Genomic DNA, 21,486 nt, shown 5'->3' on the forward strand with positions numbered 1-21,486 from the left:
AAGTAATGCAATGTATATTACTTCACCAAAGTGGAATTATATCAGAAATCAAGAGCAGAGGGACACCTGGCTGGCTCAGTTGGTAGAGCATGCGACTCTTGATCTTGGAATTGTAGGTTCAGGCTCCACTTTGGATGTAGACATTACTTAAAAGTAAAATCTGAAGAGAAGAGAAGAGAAGAGAAGAGAAGAGAAGAGAAGAGAGAAGAGAAGAGAAGAGAAGAGAAGAGAAGAGAAGAGAAGAGAAGAGAAGAGAAGAGAAGAGAAGGGATCAAGCACAGAAGTGGCCTGGAAATCTTGAAATATTTGGAAGCTAAGCAACTCACTTCTAAATAATGCATGGATCAAAGAAGAAATCAAAAGAGAAATTCCAAAGTATTTTGAGCTGAATGAAAATGATACCAAACATAATTAAAATGTACCCTATAATCCAGCAATTGTACTACTGGGTATTTACCCAAGGAATACAAAAATACTAATTCAAAGGAATATATGCACCCCAGTGTTTATAGCTGCATTGTCTACAATTGCCAATTTATGAAAACACTACAATTGTACATTAGTAAATGAATACTACTATGAATACATACATATACATACAATGGAATATGACTCATCTATAAAAAAAGAATGCAATCTGCCTTTTGCAATGTCATGGATGGAGCTAGAGACTATTATGCCAAGTAAAATAAGTCAGAGAAAGACAAATTCCCGTATGATTTAAGAAACAAAACAAATGAGTAAAGGGCGGGGGGGGGGGGGGGGAAGGAAAGCAAGATAAAGAAAGGCAAACCAAAAAACAGACTCTTAACTATAGAGAACAAAGTGATGGTTACCAGACAGGAGATGGATGGGAGGTGGATTAAATAGGTGATGGGGATTAAGGCGTGCACTTGTCATGATGAGCACCAGGTGATGTATGGAAGTGTTGAGTCACTATAATGTACACCTGAAACTAATATTACACTATATATTAACTAACTGAAATTTAAATAAAAACTTTAAAAAAATAAAAATAACTCCAGTTTAAAAAAAAATGTGAGATGAGGCTTAAAGTATCACTGAGAAAGAAATTTATACATAAAAAGAAAGATCTCAAATTAATAAACTTACGCCTTAAGAAACTATAAGGAGAAGGTAATTATAAAGAAAAAAGTTGGGGCACCTGGGTGGCTCAGTTGGCTAAGCATCCCACTCTTGATCTCAGCTCAGATCATGATGTCATGGTCATGAGACTGAGCCCCAAGTCGGGCTCTGCTCTGAGCATAGAGTCTTTTGAATTTTCTCTCCCCCTCTCTTTCTGCCCCTTACCCCACTTGCATGTGCTCTCACTCTCTCTCTCTCAAAATAAATAAATTAACTTTTTTTTTTTTAAATAAGAAAAAAAAAATCAGTGAAATCCAAAACTGGTTCTTTGAGAGCCTCAGTAAACTGAAAAACCACTGGACTGACTGAACAATTTAAGAAAGAAGATACAAATTACCAATATCAAGAATGAGCATGGTAACATCACTACAAGTTCTACCTATATTAAAAGAATAATAGGGGTGTCTGGGTGGCTCAGTCATTTAAGCATCTGACTCTTGATTTCAGCTCAGGTCATGATCTCAGGGTTGTGAGAGTTCCTCTCTGATCATGGAGCCTGCTTAAGATTCTCCCTTTCCCATGGAGCCTGGGTGGCTCAGTTGGTTAAGCATCCAACTTCAGCTCAGGTCATGATCTCACAGTCTGTGAGTTCAAGCCCTGCATTGGGTTCTGTGCTGACAGCTCAGAGCCTCGACCCTGCTTCAGACTCTGCGTCTGCCCCTCCCCTGTTCACACCTCTGTCTCTCTCTCTCTTTCTCTCAAAAGTAAATAAACATAAAAAAAAATTAGAAAAAAAAAAAGGAGAAAGATTCTCTTTCCCTCTCCTTCTGCCCCTCCCCAACTTACATGCATGCTCTCTCTCTCTCCCTCCTCTAAAGAATAAGATGATCTTATGAAAACATTTACGAAAATAAATCTTACAACTCAGATGAAATTGTCAAATTCGTTAAAAGACACAAACTACCAAAGCCCGCTCAAGAATAAATTAATAACTTAATCTTATATCTATTAAAAAGAAATTAAATTTGTAGTGAAAACCTTTCCTTAAAGAAAACTTCAGAACTAATTGTCTTAACTGGTGAATTCTACCAAATAGAAAATTGAAGAGACAAATATTCTATGAGACCAATCTTCTATGAGATTCTAAGAGATTCTCTCTTCTATGAGACCAATTCTATGAGACCAATATTACTCTGGTATCAAAATTAGACAAAGATGTTACAAGAAAATAAGTTTATAGATAAATTTACTTCATGAACATAGATGGAAAACTTACTAACAAAATTTTAGTAAGTCTAATCAACAATGTATAAAAAGAATGCTATATCATCACCAACTAGGATTTATCTAAGGAGTACAAGTATGGCCTAACATTAAGAAATTAATGTGATACCTCTTATTAAGAAAAAAATAATCATCTCAATCAATGTATAAAATTCAGTTGACAAAATGCACTGTCTATTCCTGATAACTCTCAGCAGACCAGGAATTAAAAGAAATTTTCTCAACCTGATAAAAGGCATAAACAACAAATCTATAGCTAACATCACTCTCAATAGTGAGGGCACTAAAATCAAGAACAAGACAAGGATGTACACTCTCACCACTTCTATTCAACATTGTGCCACAAGTTCCAGCCTGTGCAATAAGGCCAGAAAATAAAAGGCATCCAAATAGGAAAGAAAGAAAACTGTCTTTCTTCATAGACAACATGACTATCTATATAAATAATCCTATAGAATGCACCAAAAAGAAAGTACAAAAATCAAAAAATAGGAATTGAAATTTTAAAAATAATTTCATGTACAATATTGTCAAAAATATGAAATACTTAGGGATAAATTTGATAAAAGATTATAAGATCCATGCACTGAAATATATAAAATATTACTAAGAAAAATGAAAGGAGACCTAAATAAGTTGAGGAATATACTATGTACATAAATAAGAAGAGTCGATATCATTGAGGCGTCTGTTCTCTCCAAATTGATCTATAGGTTCAAGGCAATACCAATCAATATTTCAGCAGGCTTTTTTGTAGAATTCGACAAACTGATTATAAATGAAAATTCAAAAGGATAAAATAATCAAAACAACTTTGAAAAAGAACAAAGTTGGAGAATTTGTACTACCTAATTCCAATTCTTAATATACAGCTATATTAAAATAGATCAATAGAGCTGAATAGAGTTAAGAAATACACCCACACACAGATGGTTAATTGTATTTAGACAAAAGTACAGTAAAGGCAATTGAATAATGAATGTATGGTCTTTTCAAGAAATGATGCTATAGCTGTGTCAACAATATACAAAATAATCATCTTCAATCCATGTCTCAGATCACAGATTAAAATTAACTCAAAATGGATTACAGAATTTACTATAAAACCTAAAATTCAAAAACTTCCATAAGAAAATCCAGTAAGAAAACCTTAGCAAAGATTTCCTAGATGCAACACCAGAAGCACAATTCATAAAAGAGAAAAAAAAATATGATAAATTAGACTTCACCAAAATCAAGACCTTTGCTATTTGTAAAATGCTTTTAAGAGATGAAAAGATAGGCCATAATCTGAGAGAAAATATTTATAAGTCACATATCTAATAAAGGACTTGTGTCCAAAATATGCAAAAACTCCCAAAGCACAATAATAAGAATATCAACAACCCAATTGAAAAAATGGGCAAAAAGAGCACTTGGGTGGTTTAGTCAGTTGGGCGTCTGACTCTTGATTTCAGCTCTGGTCGTGATCCCAGGGTCATAGGATCGAGCCCTGCATCAGGCTCCACATTAAGGCTTCGTGCTGAGTGTGGAGCCTGCTTGAGATTCTCTCTCTCTCTCTCTCTCTCTCTCCCGCTGCCCATCTCCCCTGCTCACTTTTTCCCTCTCTGTCTCTTAAAAAAAAAATAAAAAAGAGAAAAGAAAAAGAAAAATGGGCAAAATATTTGAATAGACATTTTACCAAAGAAGGTGTGCATATGGCAAACAAGCACACAAAAAGATGCCAAACATCATTAGTAATTAGAGAAGTGCAAATTAAACTCATAATTGAGATATCATGACACACCATTACAATGGTGGAAACTAAAAAGACTGACTCTAGCAAGTGTTGGCAGTGATATGAAGCCAGAAGCATTCCATATTTTGCTAGTGGTAATACAAAATGGCAAACTCACTTTGGAAAACAGTTTGGCAATTTCTTAAAGAATTAAACATACATCTACTATCTGATCCAAGCATTCCTCTTCTAGGTATTTACCTGAAAGAAATGAACTCATTTCTTTGTGTCCACACAAAGTCTTGAATGTGAATATTCATAGCAGTTTTACTTGTAATAGCCCAAAACTGGGAATGACCTAAATTCATATCAAGAGGTGACTGAATATATAAATTGTGGTATATTCATACAATGGAATACCATTCACCAATAAAAATAATGAAATGTTAATTTATTCAGTATTATGAATAAATCTCAAAGCAATTATGTTGAGCAAAAGAAGCCAGAGGAAAAAAGAGTACATACTGTATGATTTCATTTATATAAAATTTTAGGAAATGAAAAATAATATGTAGTAACAGCATGCCCGTGATTATAGGAGAAGAGGGTTGGCAGCTGAGAGGTGTGGGAGAGGGGGATTACAAAAGGCTGTAGGAAACTTCTAGAGGTAGTGGATATGTTCATTATCTTGACTGTGGTAATGGTTTCATGGGTGTGTAGTTATGTCTAAACTTACCAAGTTCTACATTTTAAACATATACAGCCTGTTATATGAAGACTATAATAACTCATTATAGCTCTAAAATACATGAAATTAGGGGGTGCCTAGGTGGCTCCTTTGGTTGAGCATCCAACTCTTGATCTTGGCTCTGGTCATGATCTTACAGTTTGTGGATTTGAGCCCCATGTTGGGCTCTGTAGTGACAGTGCAGAACCTCCTTGGGCTTCTCTCTCTCCCTCTCTCTCTCTCTCTCTCTCTCTCTCTCTGTCTTAAGATAAATAAATGAACTTATAAAAAATAAAATAAAATAAAATGTATGAAATTTAAAATTCTTTAGGAAGGTTTAACTTTTTAAAGCCCTTCTGTATCTCTTTACAAAATGCCTATAATTTCATATATTTTTATATCAGATTCTCTTAAAACATGTAATAACCTATAACATATTTACATAACATAGAAACTCATGATCTTACTTTCATTTTGTTCTTATCTTTATTCTTTTCTATCTTTATAACATTATTTCAGTAATACTCATTTAACCTGTTATTGTATATTTTTCAAAAGGTAAAAGATACATTATTCTGTAGGAGTGAGATAGCCCTCCTACATTTACTGTCTCTAATTTACTGGTATTATGTTCTGGCACACACTAAGTCTTAGTTTCATTGCAAAATGAGGCAATTTTATAACAAATTTGACAGAAAATCTGTGCTCAGTGCTTGACAGAGTTGGTATGCAACTTTTTAAATTTCTGTATATTCTGAGGCACCTGGGGGGCTCAGTTGAGTAAGCATCCAACTTCAGCTCAGGTCATGATCTCACAGTTTATAAGTTCAAGCCCCCCATCAGGCTCTGTGCTGATAGCTGGAGCCTAGAGCCTGCTTCAAATTCTGTGTCTTCCTCTCTTTCTGCCACTCCCCTGCTCACACTCTGTCTCTCTCTCTCAAAAATAAACATTAAATTTTTTTTAATAAAAATTTTCAAAAAATAAAAAGTGAAATAAATTTCTGTATATTGGACAGTCACCTAACTGAAAAGTGAGGCTTTTTGTGATGATGATCTTCAGAAAACTTCAGAAAGGAAATAGATTATTCAGTAACCCAATATAATTGTGGTTTACCCATCCTAAAAATAGACCATAAATACCTTAGAACTTTAAAAGTTCTATTGTTCAAACAAAAGAGTTTACATTATAGTTGCCAGACTAAGATTAACACAAGAATTTCAGACTATTTTATAATCATTCCCGAAGAATTCTCCTGTTATTAGGTTCACAAATGTCATTACTTCTAGAGTGAATGCCAAGAGACAATTTTAACATATGAAATGCCTAGGGACACCTGGGTGGCTCAGTCAGGTAATTGTCCAACTTCAGCTCAGGTCATGATCTCACGGTTCGTGAGTTCAAATCCTGCATCGGGTTCTGCGCTGACAGCGCAGCTTTAGGTTCTCTGTCTTCTTCTCTCTGCCCCTCCCCAATTTGTGCTCTCTCATTAGGTGTCTCAAAAATAAGTAAACATAAAAACATTTTTTTAATTAAAATAAAAAAGAAATGCCTAGTAGTTTTCTGTCTACTTTGCTATTCAAAATAATTACTCACTACAAAACCGTAAGATATTTTAGATTTCTGAAATAAATCCCCTATGCATGCTGGACAAGAGTAAGGAGAAATCATTATCATATTATTTATCCTCTGATCATTGTGACCGCTACCTCTCCACTGGGAGGGCTGACAGAATGGTTACTTGCATTGTGCTTTCTCTGTATAAAACCTAGGATTTTGCATCATATAATCCTTCTTCTGTAATAATACTGAGTTAAGCTTAACTCTAAAAACAATCCAAGAAGATAGGAAATGATATCATCCCCCTTGGAAAGATGAGGAAACTGAGGCTTGGTAAGTTTAAGTGATATGCTCAGATATTGCAGCATTTTATTTACAAATGGGAACCCCAAAACAAGCTTTAAATTAAGATATTAGATAAATGTTTCTGTCAATAAGTCATGAAACTAGAAAACTTTCAAGCTTGAAATGCTAGCTAGTAAAATTCTTACTTTCTGTCTTGCTTCATTTCTACCTAGATTTTTGTCTTATCTTAGGGTATAATATTCCATCTAGTTTAACAGGAATAAAGAAAATATGACTGTCATTTCTTCAGTGAGTCTTAGCTGTCAGAACTTGTGAGTTAATCTGTAATTTTTAAATGATAGTAACAGTGAAATACCAAAAGGATAAATTGCTCAGAGAGTCACTTTGGGATAAGATTCCTGTATGTGTTGAGGACATCAGGTAATATGGGTGGTGAAATTTTTCTAAGATATATTCTACTCTTACTCTTGTCTCCTAATTATATTTGATATTTTACATTATTGGTTCTGTTTAAGATTGGTTAACTTCTCTAGGTTCCATTACGCTCTCAAACTGAGGTTTTAACCAAAGTATTTTATTCATAGACAAGTCTTCCTGAAGTTTCTGTGTTAAAAATTTTTAAATTAAACAAGTCTGAATGGCTTTCTGTGGTCCTGGGGACATTGGCTTCTATTCTAAATGGAGCTGTTCATCCAGTATTTTCCATCATCTTTGCAAAAATCATAACTGTAAGTAAAGCTAATTTGCTAATATTTTTAACAATTTTAAATTTTTTTTAACGTTTATTTATTTTTGAGACAGAGAGAGACAGAGCATGAATGGGGGAGGGTCAGAGAAAGAGGGAGACACAGAATCTGAAACAGGCTCCAGGCTCTGAGCGGTCAGCCCAGAGCCCAATGCGGGGCTCGAACTCACGGACCGCAAGATCGTGACCTGAGCCGAAGTCGGACGCTTAACTGACTGAGCCACCCAGGTGCCCCATTTTTAACAATTTTAAACAAAGTGTAGCCTGAGAGAACAGACCTGATGTACTTTGACTCAGCAATGGGGAAATTGGGACTTGTGGTGGGTCACCCATAGTGTGGGATCCATGATAGGAAGGTTAACTAATGTTCTCAGGGGATAAGCCAGCCTCTATTGTGAAGTCTTGGCTGGGCCTTGTTGACTGGGCAATCAGTAAAGAAATTACTTTGTTTTCTAATTTTGACTCTGCTGCCGTATCAGCATTCCAAAGCACTGAAGCAATAAAATAGACAAAGACGACTACTCTTCTTTCAACTAGTCCAAACAATGGCCATTTTTTATTACCAGTCAGCTCACGAGGGAGAGGAAATAACAAGAGCTTGAGATTGTGCTGAGGGACTCAGGAGAGTTGCTGGATTCAAGGACTGAGCCACGTTAAGTCTTCAGTCCCAGATTTGCACAGCTATGCTGTGTCAACATAGATGGCAATATATGTATAATTACTAATTATAGGAACAATTTCTAGGGACATGTATAAAGACCTCACGCTGCAGGTTAATACCTTAAATAAAATAATATTAAGAAACCTAAGTTATTAGCAGTTAATAGAAATAGTAATTCAAACAAACTGGTAGTTTCTTTGAAAATATACTGTGATAATCACAGATAGAAGACTCATTGTCTGATCTCATATTTACATAGCCTAAGTGAGAAAATTGACAGCAAATCATTTTTTTATCATATGTAATGAATGTAGTGAATAGAATAATGGTGCAGTTCTTTTCCCCAGGAAATGTATATATAATCTTTTTCTTATGTTGAAATCCAGTCAAAAATTCCTGATGGATAGACGTTTTAGTTTTTTCTCTTTCTTTTGTATTTTCTTCCAATAACCTGAATAAAAAATCTCTTTTTTCTCAGATGTTTGAAAATGATGATAAAACCACATTAAAGCATGATTCAGAGATTTATTCCATGATATTTGTCATTTTGGGTGTTATTTGCTTTGTCAGTTATTTCATTCAGGTAAGCTTTTAATGAATTAAACAAGTTTGAACATGATTACTTTTTATGTCATCCTCTCTGAGTTGAAAATAACAACAAAATATAATAAAGTATAAATAAGTAAATATAGTAATTAACTGTTACAAAGAAATAGAAAAAAGAGTTAAGAATAAATATACCTTTCTTTTGTTTTCCAGGGATTATTTTATGGCAGAGCAGGGGAAATTTTAACCATGAGATTAAGACATTTGGCATTTAAAGCCATGTTATATCAGGTCAGTGTTTCATTTATCTTTTTCTTATTTTATTTAAAATGTGTTCTTAAATATTCTAGTAGTTTTTCAAGTCAATTTCTTCACATAATCTTTCCTTTGATCCTTTGAAAGCGTGCTTTTTGTGTTCCCATCAACACCTGACATTAGAATTCTTAGTTTATTTTTCTAATAGAAGCAAGTCCAAAATTGTTATGTTTGAAAATACAACTTACAAAAAAAAAAAAAAAAAAAAAGAAAATACAACTTACAGAAAACAATATTTAGAGTCCATTCCTTTTCCTTGCATTTATCTAGACAAATCTTTTTTTTTTTAAATGGATAATGTAGTGTACTAGGATCAGATTGAAAGACCAAATAAAAAGTGAAAAGAAAAATTAAGAGCTACAGTATATTGGGGAACATCTTTTAAAAGGAGGAGTTAATTCCTCTAGCTATCATCCATGTGCACTGCTTAAGTTTCCTCACTCCCCACTTCTGAAAGCAGTCAGTCTCTCTGTCCTCATCAGAAGAGTCCTGAATTCAGGTAGCAGTCCAGCTGGCGGGTTGGCCTGCCATATATAGATGATCAGTCATACCTGTGAAATAACTAAAAATAGGTAGATCAAGTAGTAATCTTGAGAAGAGTCTTAGGGGCAAATGGCAGGAATGTCTCAGATTGGCACTTCTAAAATTCTTTCAGGAGGCTGAGATGTATTGGGTTCCCTGAAAGCCGGTAATCATTTGGAGCCCTTCATCATACTTTCCGTCACCAGAGCTCCCTATGCAAGAGCAAATAGCTTCCTGCCAAGTTCATTTCTTGTCAGAAATAGAATTACTGTCACACCAGCTGAGTTGTCAAAACCAGTTTTTACCTCTTGTGACTTTTAGCAGTAGCGCTCAGAGGACTGCCGCGTAACAAAATGCCCAGGCCTTTGTGCTCTTGGGAAACTACAAGATACAAAATTCAACCCCACTAGTGCAAGGTTTCCCATAGCAACTTGATGCTCTGAAGAGGTTGGTGCCTGACATTCTGGTCAAAGGCCTATCAGAGATAATTGGAGACTCTCCTTAAGCCAGAAAAAAATCTATTTGAGGGATTATGAAACCAGTGAATGCCTGCACAACTCACTCAAGCTAAACTTGTACTTTAATTTTTTTTTTTTTTTACTTCTGAACATTTTATGTCTTTACCTCAAATCTTTGAAATAAGGTGGAATTTTAATTAATTAAAATTTCATACTTATTGACAGTTTCTGGTCATTTTTGTTTTTCTTTATGAGTTTATATGTTTCCATATTCAAGGAAATTTATTTTTAATTTCTAGGGATTTTTGACAGTGTTCTCTGAATGTCTGAATGTTTTGAACAAAAGAATATATAACTTAACCAAACATTACTTTGAACTGCCTTTCTAGAGATTCAGTGTGCTTTTGGTAGAAGAGTCTCAAGTCTAGCACCCAGTTTAACTAGTGGTTATTGTTAATCCAGTATCTTGATGGTTAATACTAGACATTAATCCTCTTCTTAACATTAGTCATGTGAATAGCTGGATAGTAACACTCTAGGCTAAAGTAGCTTCTGCCCATAAGAAGCCCCCAGTTTTTAAGCCAAAAACTCTGGTCCTGCAAAAATACACACAAAGACACACACAGAAACTCTGCACTATTCATCAGATGTTATTATATTCCTCCATAAATTCAACTCAGCCCCTTCCAGCTGATTGTTTGTTTTCCCTCTGTATCCTTCAGCATTCTTTTTTGTTTCTTGTCTTTGCTTTCTTAAAATGGAGGGGGAACAATAGGATATTTGGCCTTTTCTTCATAAATATCTTCCCCATTTCAGTTTTGTCTATAGTAAGGGGTGCTCCCAATGTGCAGTTTAGCCTAACTCTTATTACCTGTGTTGTTGTCCTAAGGCTTTCTAAGGCTTAAAAAGCATGCTGAGACTTGTGTTGTTTTTATAACTAGTTTGGAACCTCATTTGAGGTAGAAGTATTTATGGAATCAGGTGTGGTCTTTTTATAGGTATAAAATCTGTATTTTATTTGATTAGTTGACATCCTTCCACTTGAAAAGAATGTTCTAAGTGTTGCTGACTTCAATGGTTGTAAATAATTCATTGTTCAAAGCTAAATTTATATTTCCTAATGATAAATATTGACCTGTAGATCTGTTGGGTTTGTGAACAGACACGTATTTTTGCCTATTTCTCTTTACATTAGATTGGCTAGGGCTTCTTTGGGGGGTCTTTAAATCATGAGATGATAGAATTAATGGTAAGCACTAAGGGATCTCAAAAAGCTACTTCCAAAAGCTTTTGAGGTATTAAGTCCTGACACAGGAGAAACAGGTAATGAAACTCAACTGTAATGCTTCAGTTCAATGGGAGATAGAACAGGATAGTTGAATAAAACCTCTGGCATTTGGTTGCATAGGTTCAAATCCTGGCCTTAGCACTTGCCAGCTATGTGGCCTTGGGCAAGTTATTTAATCTCTCAGTACCTCGGTTTCCTCATTTATAAAATATGTATATTCATAGTATCTACCTCATACAGTTATGATGATTGATTGAGAAAATACATACCAAATGTGTAGGCATCATAGTGTTATTGTATTTTTCACTTCTAGCGTATTACTGACAGGGGAAAAAAATGGATTTACTACTATCAAAAAACCTGATAGCCTTACTTACAATCATTTTACCATCAGAAAAAGAGAAAGCAAGCCAAATTTTATTTGACACCAGCTATGTTCCAGAAACTCTTAAATGTTTTAGCACATATGGCATATGCTGGAATACAGTGCCTAGAGTACACAATACTGACTTGTTGGAAAGTAATTTTGGACATTTTGCTGATTGAAGATCAGATAATGACTAAGACTAGTCGTATATATATACTATACCTAGTGTGTTATAGGAAGATACTCTAGAATCAAGAATGTAATATTCCATAATAAATTATCTTTCTACATTTTTACTTTATATTGTATCTAAAAATTCTTTGTGTGTTCCATACCGTGTTTAAATAAAGAAATAATTAGAATATGTAAAGTTTATCTTAATTTTTTTAGTATAACAATAAAAAAAAACAGGTAATGCCGTCCAGTTCAAGAATGCTATAGTTATTATCATTGCTGATGTATGTTCACAATATGTTAGGCTCATGAGTGGGGCTGTGTTTTCAAAGGGACAATTGGTAGTGCAGATTGTGATTTCTGTAGGATGCCCTTTTGGGCATCTTGGACCCTCAACTCTTTGGGACACCTTCCCAATGCAAGGGCTTACAGAGTAGTGCTGTCATGCTGGGGTTGTGCCCACCCTTGCTCTTGTCATATTCCTCCATGGGAACTTTCTTCTCACATAACTGTATGATTAATGCACAGCCCTCTATCTGTTATGCTTCTTTTTCCTTAGTTGCCTGAAACATGTAACCTGGGTGTCAGGGCTCTGGCTGAGGTGTAAGCCAACAATTCTTTGGCTTTTCACTTACTAAAAATAAGTCATTTTTCAGAGACAGGCTCCATATGATTTTAATCCACAAGAGATCTAAGTGGTTTGAGTAAGTGGGAGGAAACATTCAATAGCTAATAAAAGGAAATCAGAATGCCTCAGGTTGAGAACTGCTAAGAAATGCTATCTCTATTTGCTGTTGAAAATGAAATTGGCTATAATGTTATGCTTTTATTGCTTGTATTTTTGACCTATCTCCTTCAGATTGCATGCTTCTTGGCCACAGGGGTTTTACATCAGCCTCTTTGCCTCTTTAGCCTCTCACAATGCCCAGTGGTTATAGGATCTCAGGAGTAATATGAAGTATCAGGGAAAATCTTGCCTAAGTGGGTCCTAAAGAGGAGATAGACTTTTTATCATTAATCAGTTTAGATAGAGAGTTTTGGAAATATTTCTAAATCATGTTGTGCGTTACCTTTTTAAGTAGTCTGCTCTTCACTGAAATTACAACTTACTTAGTGGTTCAAAATGACCATTTTTGATGTTGATTATTATACAGTACTGTAGCATTGGTAATGGTTCCAAGATATTGGGCTTACTTTCTTCATTTTGTATCTAAGTATAGATCTTTGTGAAGTAAGAAACAAAAGTCATTTGATCCATACTATTTATAAGAATTAAATACCTGTGAGTGAGGGAGAAGGTAAATGCCTTCTGACTTAGAGCAGAATCATAAATCAGAGAACAATCTTTTTGATAACAATGTTTGTTTCGTTTTCTTTTGTCTTGTTTCTGATAACCGTATATTAATTCTCCTTTTTCTCTAGGATATTTCCTGGTTTGATGATAAGGAAAACAGCACAGGAGCCTTGACAACAATATTAGCCATGGATATAGCACAAATCCAAGGAGTATGTACATTGTTTTTATTTTTAAATGGAGTGTGTATTCTGTGTGTATGTGTAGACACATACATACCTGTACACACACATGTGTCAGTGCATATTTGTGAGCAATACTAAGATTACCCACATCTTTAAGGGGACCAGGCAAGTCTCAAGACTAACTGGGAGCTCTCAAGAAAGGAAAGAGGGAAACCTTTCAGTTCTGGATATTTTTAACAAAACAAAACAAAAAAAAGATTTCATTGAATCACTACATTGTATACCTGAAACTAATAATAACATTGTATGTCAACTATATATATTCATATAAAAAATAGGGAAAAAAGGGGAAAAAAGATTTAGCAATTGTAATAGGATAACCAGAGGACTAAAGAAGATACTACAAATGAGTTAGAGAAAAGAGCTCCGAATTAAATAGTAAGACTAGAAAAAGTAACAAAATGAAAACACACACACACAATTTAGAAGTTTTAATAAAAGAAGAAAGTGTAATTTTTCCTTCTAAGGGTAGATTTGTATTACCAAATAATAGAACAAGTTGGTTACAGTTGTTAATATTCATGTGCATCCATAATAGTTTGCAAAACTAATGTTTTGATGTAGAAAGGGTTCAAGAGGAAAAGTGGCATCATCTTTTTTTTTTCTGAACTCTTTTTCATTATTTGGAAGACAATGCCCTAAATTTATTAGATAGAATTTAAATTTTAAAATAGGCGCGCCTGGGTGGCTCAGTCGGTTAATCACCTGGGTGGCTCAGGTCATGATCTCCTGGTTCGTGGGTTCGAGCCCTGCATGGGGCCCTGTGTGACAGCGCAGAGCCTGGAGTCTGCTTCAGATTCTATGTCTCCCTCTCTCTCTGCCCCTCCCCTGCTCGTTCTCTGTCGTTCTCTGTCTCTCAAAAATAAATAAACGTTAAAAAAAAATTTAATTTTTTTAAATAAGGCTAAGGAATCAATTTTACTCGCGTAAGTGGAAAAAATCATGAATAATATTCACTTAATAGTTAAGTAAGAAGCGTAGCATTAATCTTACATAGCATAATAGAATGACAATTTCTATGTTTAGGAATTATAGGGTTCACATACTAGGCAGAAATATCCCTATAATTCCAGTTGAATCCCCATTCCACAAAATTTGCCATTTTTTTTTCTTTTTCTTTACTGTGCTCTTTTTTTCTTACTATCTATCATTCAACATTTTTACAATCCCAGTGAAATTCTGCTAGCAGCCATATTTTATATATATTATATCATCTCTTTTAGCAAGTATTTGCTTCAGCCAAAAGAACAAATTAGAACTGAGACCAACATTACTTTCCTTACATTCATTAGTTGTTTTTAACAAATAGTGTTGTCTTTCATTGAGAAAAATTAATGAAAACATTTGTCAGCCTGATTGCTTACAAGCATCTGACTAATTCTGTTTGATCACTGGAAACTTTCTTGTTCCAATTTGTAAATGTTGGTCTCCTAATAATTTCTGGGCAAGTAAGACCATTTGCATTGAATAAAAAGTAGTAGCTAAAGAATAAATGATTGAATTACTGATGGCAGATTTTAAAGCTGTTGAATTTAGAAAGCAGAATAAGAAAAGAAGTTTTTTAAGAGTAAGTCTATGTCTACTACCATGTAATTAATTTACACAAACACTTGCTTTGCAGTATAAAAGTAGGTTCATATCTAACTTGAATGGATACTCTTTCTGCAGAAGGAAGAATTCTTTACCAATCCTGTTTATCTACTATGTATTTTCTCACAAACACACACTAGACTAGAGATGAATTAGGAAATAATTATTCGGGGTCATATTTCCTATTGTATCAATTTAAGGCATATTCCATTTCAGTTTCTTCATCATGTAATTTCAGTTAAATTTTATTTTATCATACATATTAGCATAAGTGTTCACAAACTAGCTCCTTAATAATAGTAAATATTATTTTGTAACCTTTACTAATGGCCAAAAATATACACACTCTTAGCCATTTTTAGAAACTCTGGTACTTTGAGAGTCATGAGAAAAACATGTTAGTAAAATAAAGTCATGGAACAACATGATTCCTGAAATAGTTTACTGAATACAACCAATTTAACTGATATTATTTCAGCCCAAGGTTATGGCTTATTGCCATACATCTGTCAACAGACTATTTTCTGTGTAACATATAGTGTTATTAAAGGTACAAAGCCATTTTAGATTCCTTGGGAATCTAGGTTCCACAGAATTACAAGGTATTATTTCTGTATATTTTAGCAACCCCTTTTCATCACCCAAAAGTGTTACCTCATTTTTGTCCACAAGAAAGTGTGTTATTCATGCCACAATGTGCACTTGATACACCACTGACAGATACAATGTTAGTTCCAAGAATTCTTCTCATCAGAACTATAATTATATAGCCCCAAGAAATCATAAAAACTTCATTTATTAATTCCAAGAACCAGATGAATTGATTAGGTAGAACTAGAATATCATTACCTGGACAGGGATGACCTCATTTCCTGATTTAACTTTTTGACATAGGAAGTGTATAAAAACAGTTTGATATTTTTTGTGATTCAAAAAAATGTTAGCAATCATCAAAATGACTTTACCATAGTATAACATTGGCAAGTAATTGTTGTTTTGCCTTACCATTCTAGGTTGAATTCATTAAGAAACATTACCAAGTCTACAGCAAAAGCTAATATCCAAAGCCAGAGTGGTTAAAGGTAGTTCTTGTAAAGGAAAATTTCAGTCTCAACCCTGAACTCAAAATATTTCAGTGAAACCTTATCACTCCTAAACCCTCAAACTGTTGTGTGGTAAGACAAGTCAAGATATTCAGCTTCCATATTTCACAAAAATAGAAATAAAAATAGTTAAATCTATAAGAGTAAATGAACTTCACCATTGACCATACTGGTCCAATAAAGTGTGATGTTATTTTCCACAAAATACCTGCTGATAAACAATACAGGAAATAAACTTAGGCTTTAAACATCTTACATTTTCACAGTTTGTAAATTTGTCCAACTAAGCTTTTTTTCCTACTCTATAAATCTTACCACCATCAGTTGTAATATATCTTAGTAGATTCCACTTCAGTTTATACTGACTTCATTTTTTCTTAACTTCTTTGAAAATATTATCACCTGTAGTTGCTCCACACAGACCATTCATAGTAACAAATTTTTTAGTCACTTCAAACTCAGCATTGGCTCCTGATTTACCAGTACCAGTACCAGTAACATATGTCAACTCATCAAGAGCCAGGGAAAACTATTCAAAAAAGCTACCTGGTTTTTTATTGCTGTTGGTGTTGCTGCAATGTTGTCCCCTTTTTGAGCAACTGTTCTTACCAAAAGGTTAATCATCATCTGATAATAGGTTTAAGCTCACTAAACACATTTCTTCCTCTGCTGCAATTAAACATGATTTAATTAACTCATCATCCATAACTGATTTTCTTTGCTTAACTAATGAATGAGCCACTCAGAAACTTACTTTGGTGTCAGCTTCATTTTCACTTTTCAGTTTTATGAAGAAATTCTACTGAAATCAGATATTCCACTTAAAATTTTCCAAATTTTCTGAATGTTGGTTTCTTGTGAATTAAGAATATAATGATGAATGCTTCATCTGGAAATGTTGACCTATTTTATATATTTTTAGTACTATGTAGTACTTTATAGCATAATAAAAACACTGTGATATCTGATCAGAAAAAGTAATCCACAGTCCATTATGCCTTAAAAGGACATTCAAAGTCTAGTCTTCTCTTCCTTTCTTATTTTTAGATGATGTACATACAATGGTAATTTTTAAAACTAAGATAAAATGTCACAGTACAGCAATTCATGTGGCATTCAACGTGCTGTCAAATTATAATTGCATCACAGATTTGTAGCACACTGAGCAACAGTACAAAGTGAGGAGAGTGGCACATATGGTTTCTCTAGCAACTACTCAATTCCATCATTATAATTCTAAGATAGCCACTGACAATAGGTAAAGAAAGACCATGACTGTGCTCCAATAAAACTTTATGGACTCTGAAATTTGCCTTTGTAAAATTTTGATGTGGATCTTTTTTGTATGTTCCTTATCTCTTAACTTCTTGAATATATGTTATACCATGATAACTTTTAATATCATTATCTACTAAGTCTAACATTTGTGTCAGTTGTGGGCTAGTTTAATTGATTGATTTTTATGCCATCATGGGTCCTATTTTGCTGTTTTGCATATCTGGTAATTTTTTACAAGATGGCACACATTGTAAATATAACATTTTGGGGTGCTGGATATTTTTATATTTCTATAAATATTCTTTTTTTTTTTCCCTCTGGAATTCGGTTACCTGGAACAGTCTAATCGTTTTGGGTCTTATTTTAAGGTTTGTTAGGACAAGAGCCTACTGAGGTAAGACCTTTCTACATACTCTACCCAATGCCCTATGAGGACATGAGGTTTTCCAGTCCGACTGGTGTGACTGGGAACTATTCCCAGCCCTCACACATGGCACTACTTAGCTGAATATTCAAGAAGGACCCTCTGCAGATACCCATATTTCTCTTTCTGTGTACCTCTCTCTTCTCTGGTGTTCTATACTGCAAACTCTAGCTTCCTTGAGATTCTCCATGCCCCAGATTCTCAGTTTTATCTTAACTTTGGGATAAAGTTAAACTTAAACTTAACTTTGGGAGTCTGTTAGGCTCTGTCTTAGTTCACTCACCCTCCACTTTAGCCTGGAAGCTCTTTCAAAGGCCAAACTGGGGCAATCATGGGGTTCACCTTGTTTGTTTCCCATCTCCGCCTTTGTTTCAGATGGGAGGATAAATCTATTTCCTGTTACTCCATGTTAACCAGAAACAGAAATCCTATCATATGGAATTTTATTTCTACAATTGCATACTGAGTTTTCTGTCATTTAGTTTCTTATGCTAGCCATCCCTCTTTGTACACTATCATTTTCTTACAAAAGTTGTATTCTCTACATTTAGCAAAATTCCATAGATATAGTAATAATCCATAAATAATTTTTATCTCAAGAATTATTTAATCATGACTTCCTGTTTTTAATTTCCGAGAAAAATTTGTATATTCATGCATGTTGCTAAAGAATCTATGGAAGTTTAACTAAATTTCCTCTGATTCCAGTCCTAAATTCTTTTCAGAGTTACATTATCCTCTAGGTCTTTAAGACTCTGTTCTATTTTCCTTCAGTTCTTGTAATATTTTTCAAGGCCAAATGTCTGTTTTTTATGTTAATTCTTCCTGGAACAGGAAAACTAAATTCAGATTCTTCTTATTCTACCACCATCCCCAATAGGCAGCTAGGTGGGAGGAGAGGAATATGTTAAGTGTATTCATTTGCTAGGGCTGCCATAACAAAAGTTACCACAGACTGGGTGGCTTACACAACAGTAATTTATTTCCTCACAGTTCTGATTGGAAGTCCAAGATCAAGGTGTCAGCAGGATTGGTTTCATTTTGAATCCTCTGTGCTTGACTTGTAGATAGCTATCTTCTTACTGTGTCCTCCTATAGTCCTTCCCATATGTGAGTACATATCTGCATTCAAATTTCCTTTTCTTTTTTTAAAGTTTTTTTAAATTTTTATTTACTTTTGAGAGAAAGAGAGAGAGGGCGAGATAGAGTGTGAGCAGGAGAGAGGCAGAGAGAGAGGGAGACACAGAATCTGAAGCATGTTCCAGGCTCTGATCTGTCAACACAGAGCCCAACATGAGGCTCGAACTCACGAACTGTGAGATCATGACCTGAGCTGAAGTTGGATACTAACCAACTGCACTACCCAGGTGCCTCAAATTTCCTTTGTTTATAAGGACATCAGTCATACTGGAGTAGGGCTCACACTAGAGACTTTATTTGAACTTAACTTACTTTACCTCTTTAAAGACCTCATTTCCAGGGCACCTGGGTAGCTCAGTCAGTTAAGCATCTGACTTCCGCTCAGGTCATGATCTCACAGTTTGTTTGATGCAGGGTTTGAGACCGCATTGGGCTCTGTGCTGACACCTTAAAGCCTGAAGCCTGATTCGCATTCTCTGTCTCTCACTCTCTGTCTCTCTCTCTCTCTCTCTCTCTCTGCATCTCCCCCTACTTGTGAGCTCTCTCTCTCTCTCTTTCTCTCTCAAAAATAAATAAATAAACAAAAAATAAACATCTCAAATACAAATATAGCCACATTCTGAGAAACTTGGAGTCAGGACCTCAAAATGTAAATTTGGGATGGGGGGAAACACAATCCATCCCATAACATACAACATCTCAACATCTTTTATCTCCGGCATCATCCTTCAACTGTCAAGAGACAGAGTGTAAATCAGTATTAAGTAGCAAATGACATTCATATTTCAGCCTCATAGGTCTTAGAGTTAATGTATAACATGCTAAGACAGTTAAAATACTTTATCTGTTGTCTTAGTTTTCATTATTCAATGGTTTGTTTGATGTTTGCAATTGTTACTTGTTTTTACATTTTTGGAGTTTTCTTTAATAGTTTATCGAGAAAAAGGGAAATAGCAGATTACCAAATACAGTCTTGAAGCTGAAGCCAGAAAAATTTTTTTTAGGAATAAGGCAGAGCCTTTAGGGAGGTAGGGCTTTTTATTGTTGTTATTTGTAATGATGATACTAATTTGGGGGTACTTTAGTAAAAACTGGTATAATCTTCTAGAGAAGAAATTTGACAATATCTATCAAGAATGTAAGAATGTATACCCTTTAACATATACCTCTAGTCTAGGTTTTCAACATTAGGAAATAAAAAATGAGCATAAAAATTATGCACAAAGGTGCTCATTACGTCTCTGTTTTAGTAAAGTTGGAAGCAATCTAAATATTTTTTGAAGACTATTCAGTGACCCAGGAAAAAGCTTACAGTATAATGTAAAGGGATAAAAGCAGGATACAAAGCTACATATACACAATAATCCAATCTGAATATGTTTGTGTATTTGTTTGAAAGGATGTAAATTTTAACATAATCCAGACCTTTTCCAATGGTCATATTTTCATGATCATAATAAAATAAATCTTTTAAAATATGAATTGATATCTTTGTTGATTATACCTGTTTTTCTAGATAAATGGGGTTCTCATTTTTTCATCCTAGCACTAAAGGAATTTAACATTTCAGTTTATTACTTATCATGTGTCCCACTGAAAGTTGATTCATAAGACATTTAGTTCTTGTAAAATAGTTATAAAGATATTTCTACTTATTTTGAGATTTTCTTTTAGAATTTCTTTAAGTTACCTTTTACCATGATGTTTCCAACTCCTTTTCTATCTTGATAATGCTGCTTTAGACTTTTTCTCAAGGAAATCAAATTATAAAATGCTCAAAATGGAATACAAGATACAATATCCAAAGCATACCTCTTAATATATAGTATCAATCATTCAATTCAGCACTATTGTGGTATAGTGACCAAGAGTGCCAGCCCCTCCATCATTGTAGGAGAAAGGGGAATGTTGGGTTTTGGAGTCCACATATTGTGAGTTACGCTTCCTTGTGTGGTGGCAGCCTGGTGTGGGAAAGCCACACCAGAGCAGAATGAGAAGGGTATCCCTACAGGAGATAAATAGGGGCCGTGATGTCAGATTGGTTATCTACAGAGAGCTTGATCACATAAATCTATTAAAAATGGGAGCCAGGTTTATCACTGTTGCAGATGGGGGTACCAAATATAAGAAGGCACAAAACTGAAAATAACACTGTGGTGTTGGATTGGTATTGGAGATACTGATGTGAATTCATGGACTTCAAGATACACAAACAGAGAAATACAGATTTCAGTTTGTGCATACATCTGTACACACACACACACACTCCCCAGTTCTGTCCACTGATACTCCATTAATAATTAGCACAACTAACACCATATATTTACTTCTAAATAACTTTGTCCACCGAAAGAAACTAGGACATCTTGAAGAAATGTTAGATTCCAGGGATAGAGTCTGGAGAACCTTTTTGTGTCAGAAAGTAAGGACATATTCAGAAAATGACAGGGACATGTCAAAGGACAACAATATCCAACATAAAGTAAACAAAGCATAATCACTCCTTAGTAGAGGACAGTTTTTAAAGTATGGGTATTATTTAATTTCTAAGTACAAGCTCAAAATAAACATGTAAGTATAAATCCTAAAAAAGAAAGCTTGTCTTGTTTTGTAAGAAACTATAATAGAAATTCTTGTAAATATAAAATTAATTGACTT

General features: G+C 34.4%; 1 protein-coding gene across 1 annotated transcript in view; it reads left to right on the plus strand.

Moving 5' to 3' along the window:
• Positions 1–21,486, plus strand: part of ABCB5 (ATP binding cassette subfamily B member 5) — a 134,054-nt gene that overhangs the window by 78,958 nt on the left and 33,610 nt on the right. The window contains exons 17-20 of the mRNA XM_019443565.2: positions 7,263–7,406; positions 8,563–8,667; positions 8,844–8,921; positions 13,177–13,260. Coding sequence (XP_019299110.2) covers positions 7,263–7,406; positions 8,563–8,667; positions 8,844–8,921; positions 13,177–13,260 — 411 coding nt within the window. The remainder of the gene's footprint in view (positions 1–7,262; positions 7,407–8,562; positions 8,668–8,843; positions 8,922–13,176; positions 13,261–21,486) is intronic.

Source organism: Panthera pardus, unplaced genomic scaffold (assembly GCF_024362965.1).
Source record: "Panthera pardus isolate Hobbes unplaced genomic scaffold, ASM2436296v1 HiC_scaffold_8, whole genome shotgun sequence".
Lineage (NCBI taxonomy): Eukaryota > Metazoa > Chordata > Mammalia > Carnivora > Felidae > Panthera > Panthera pardus.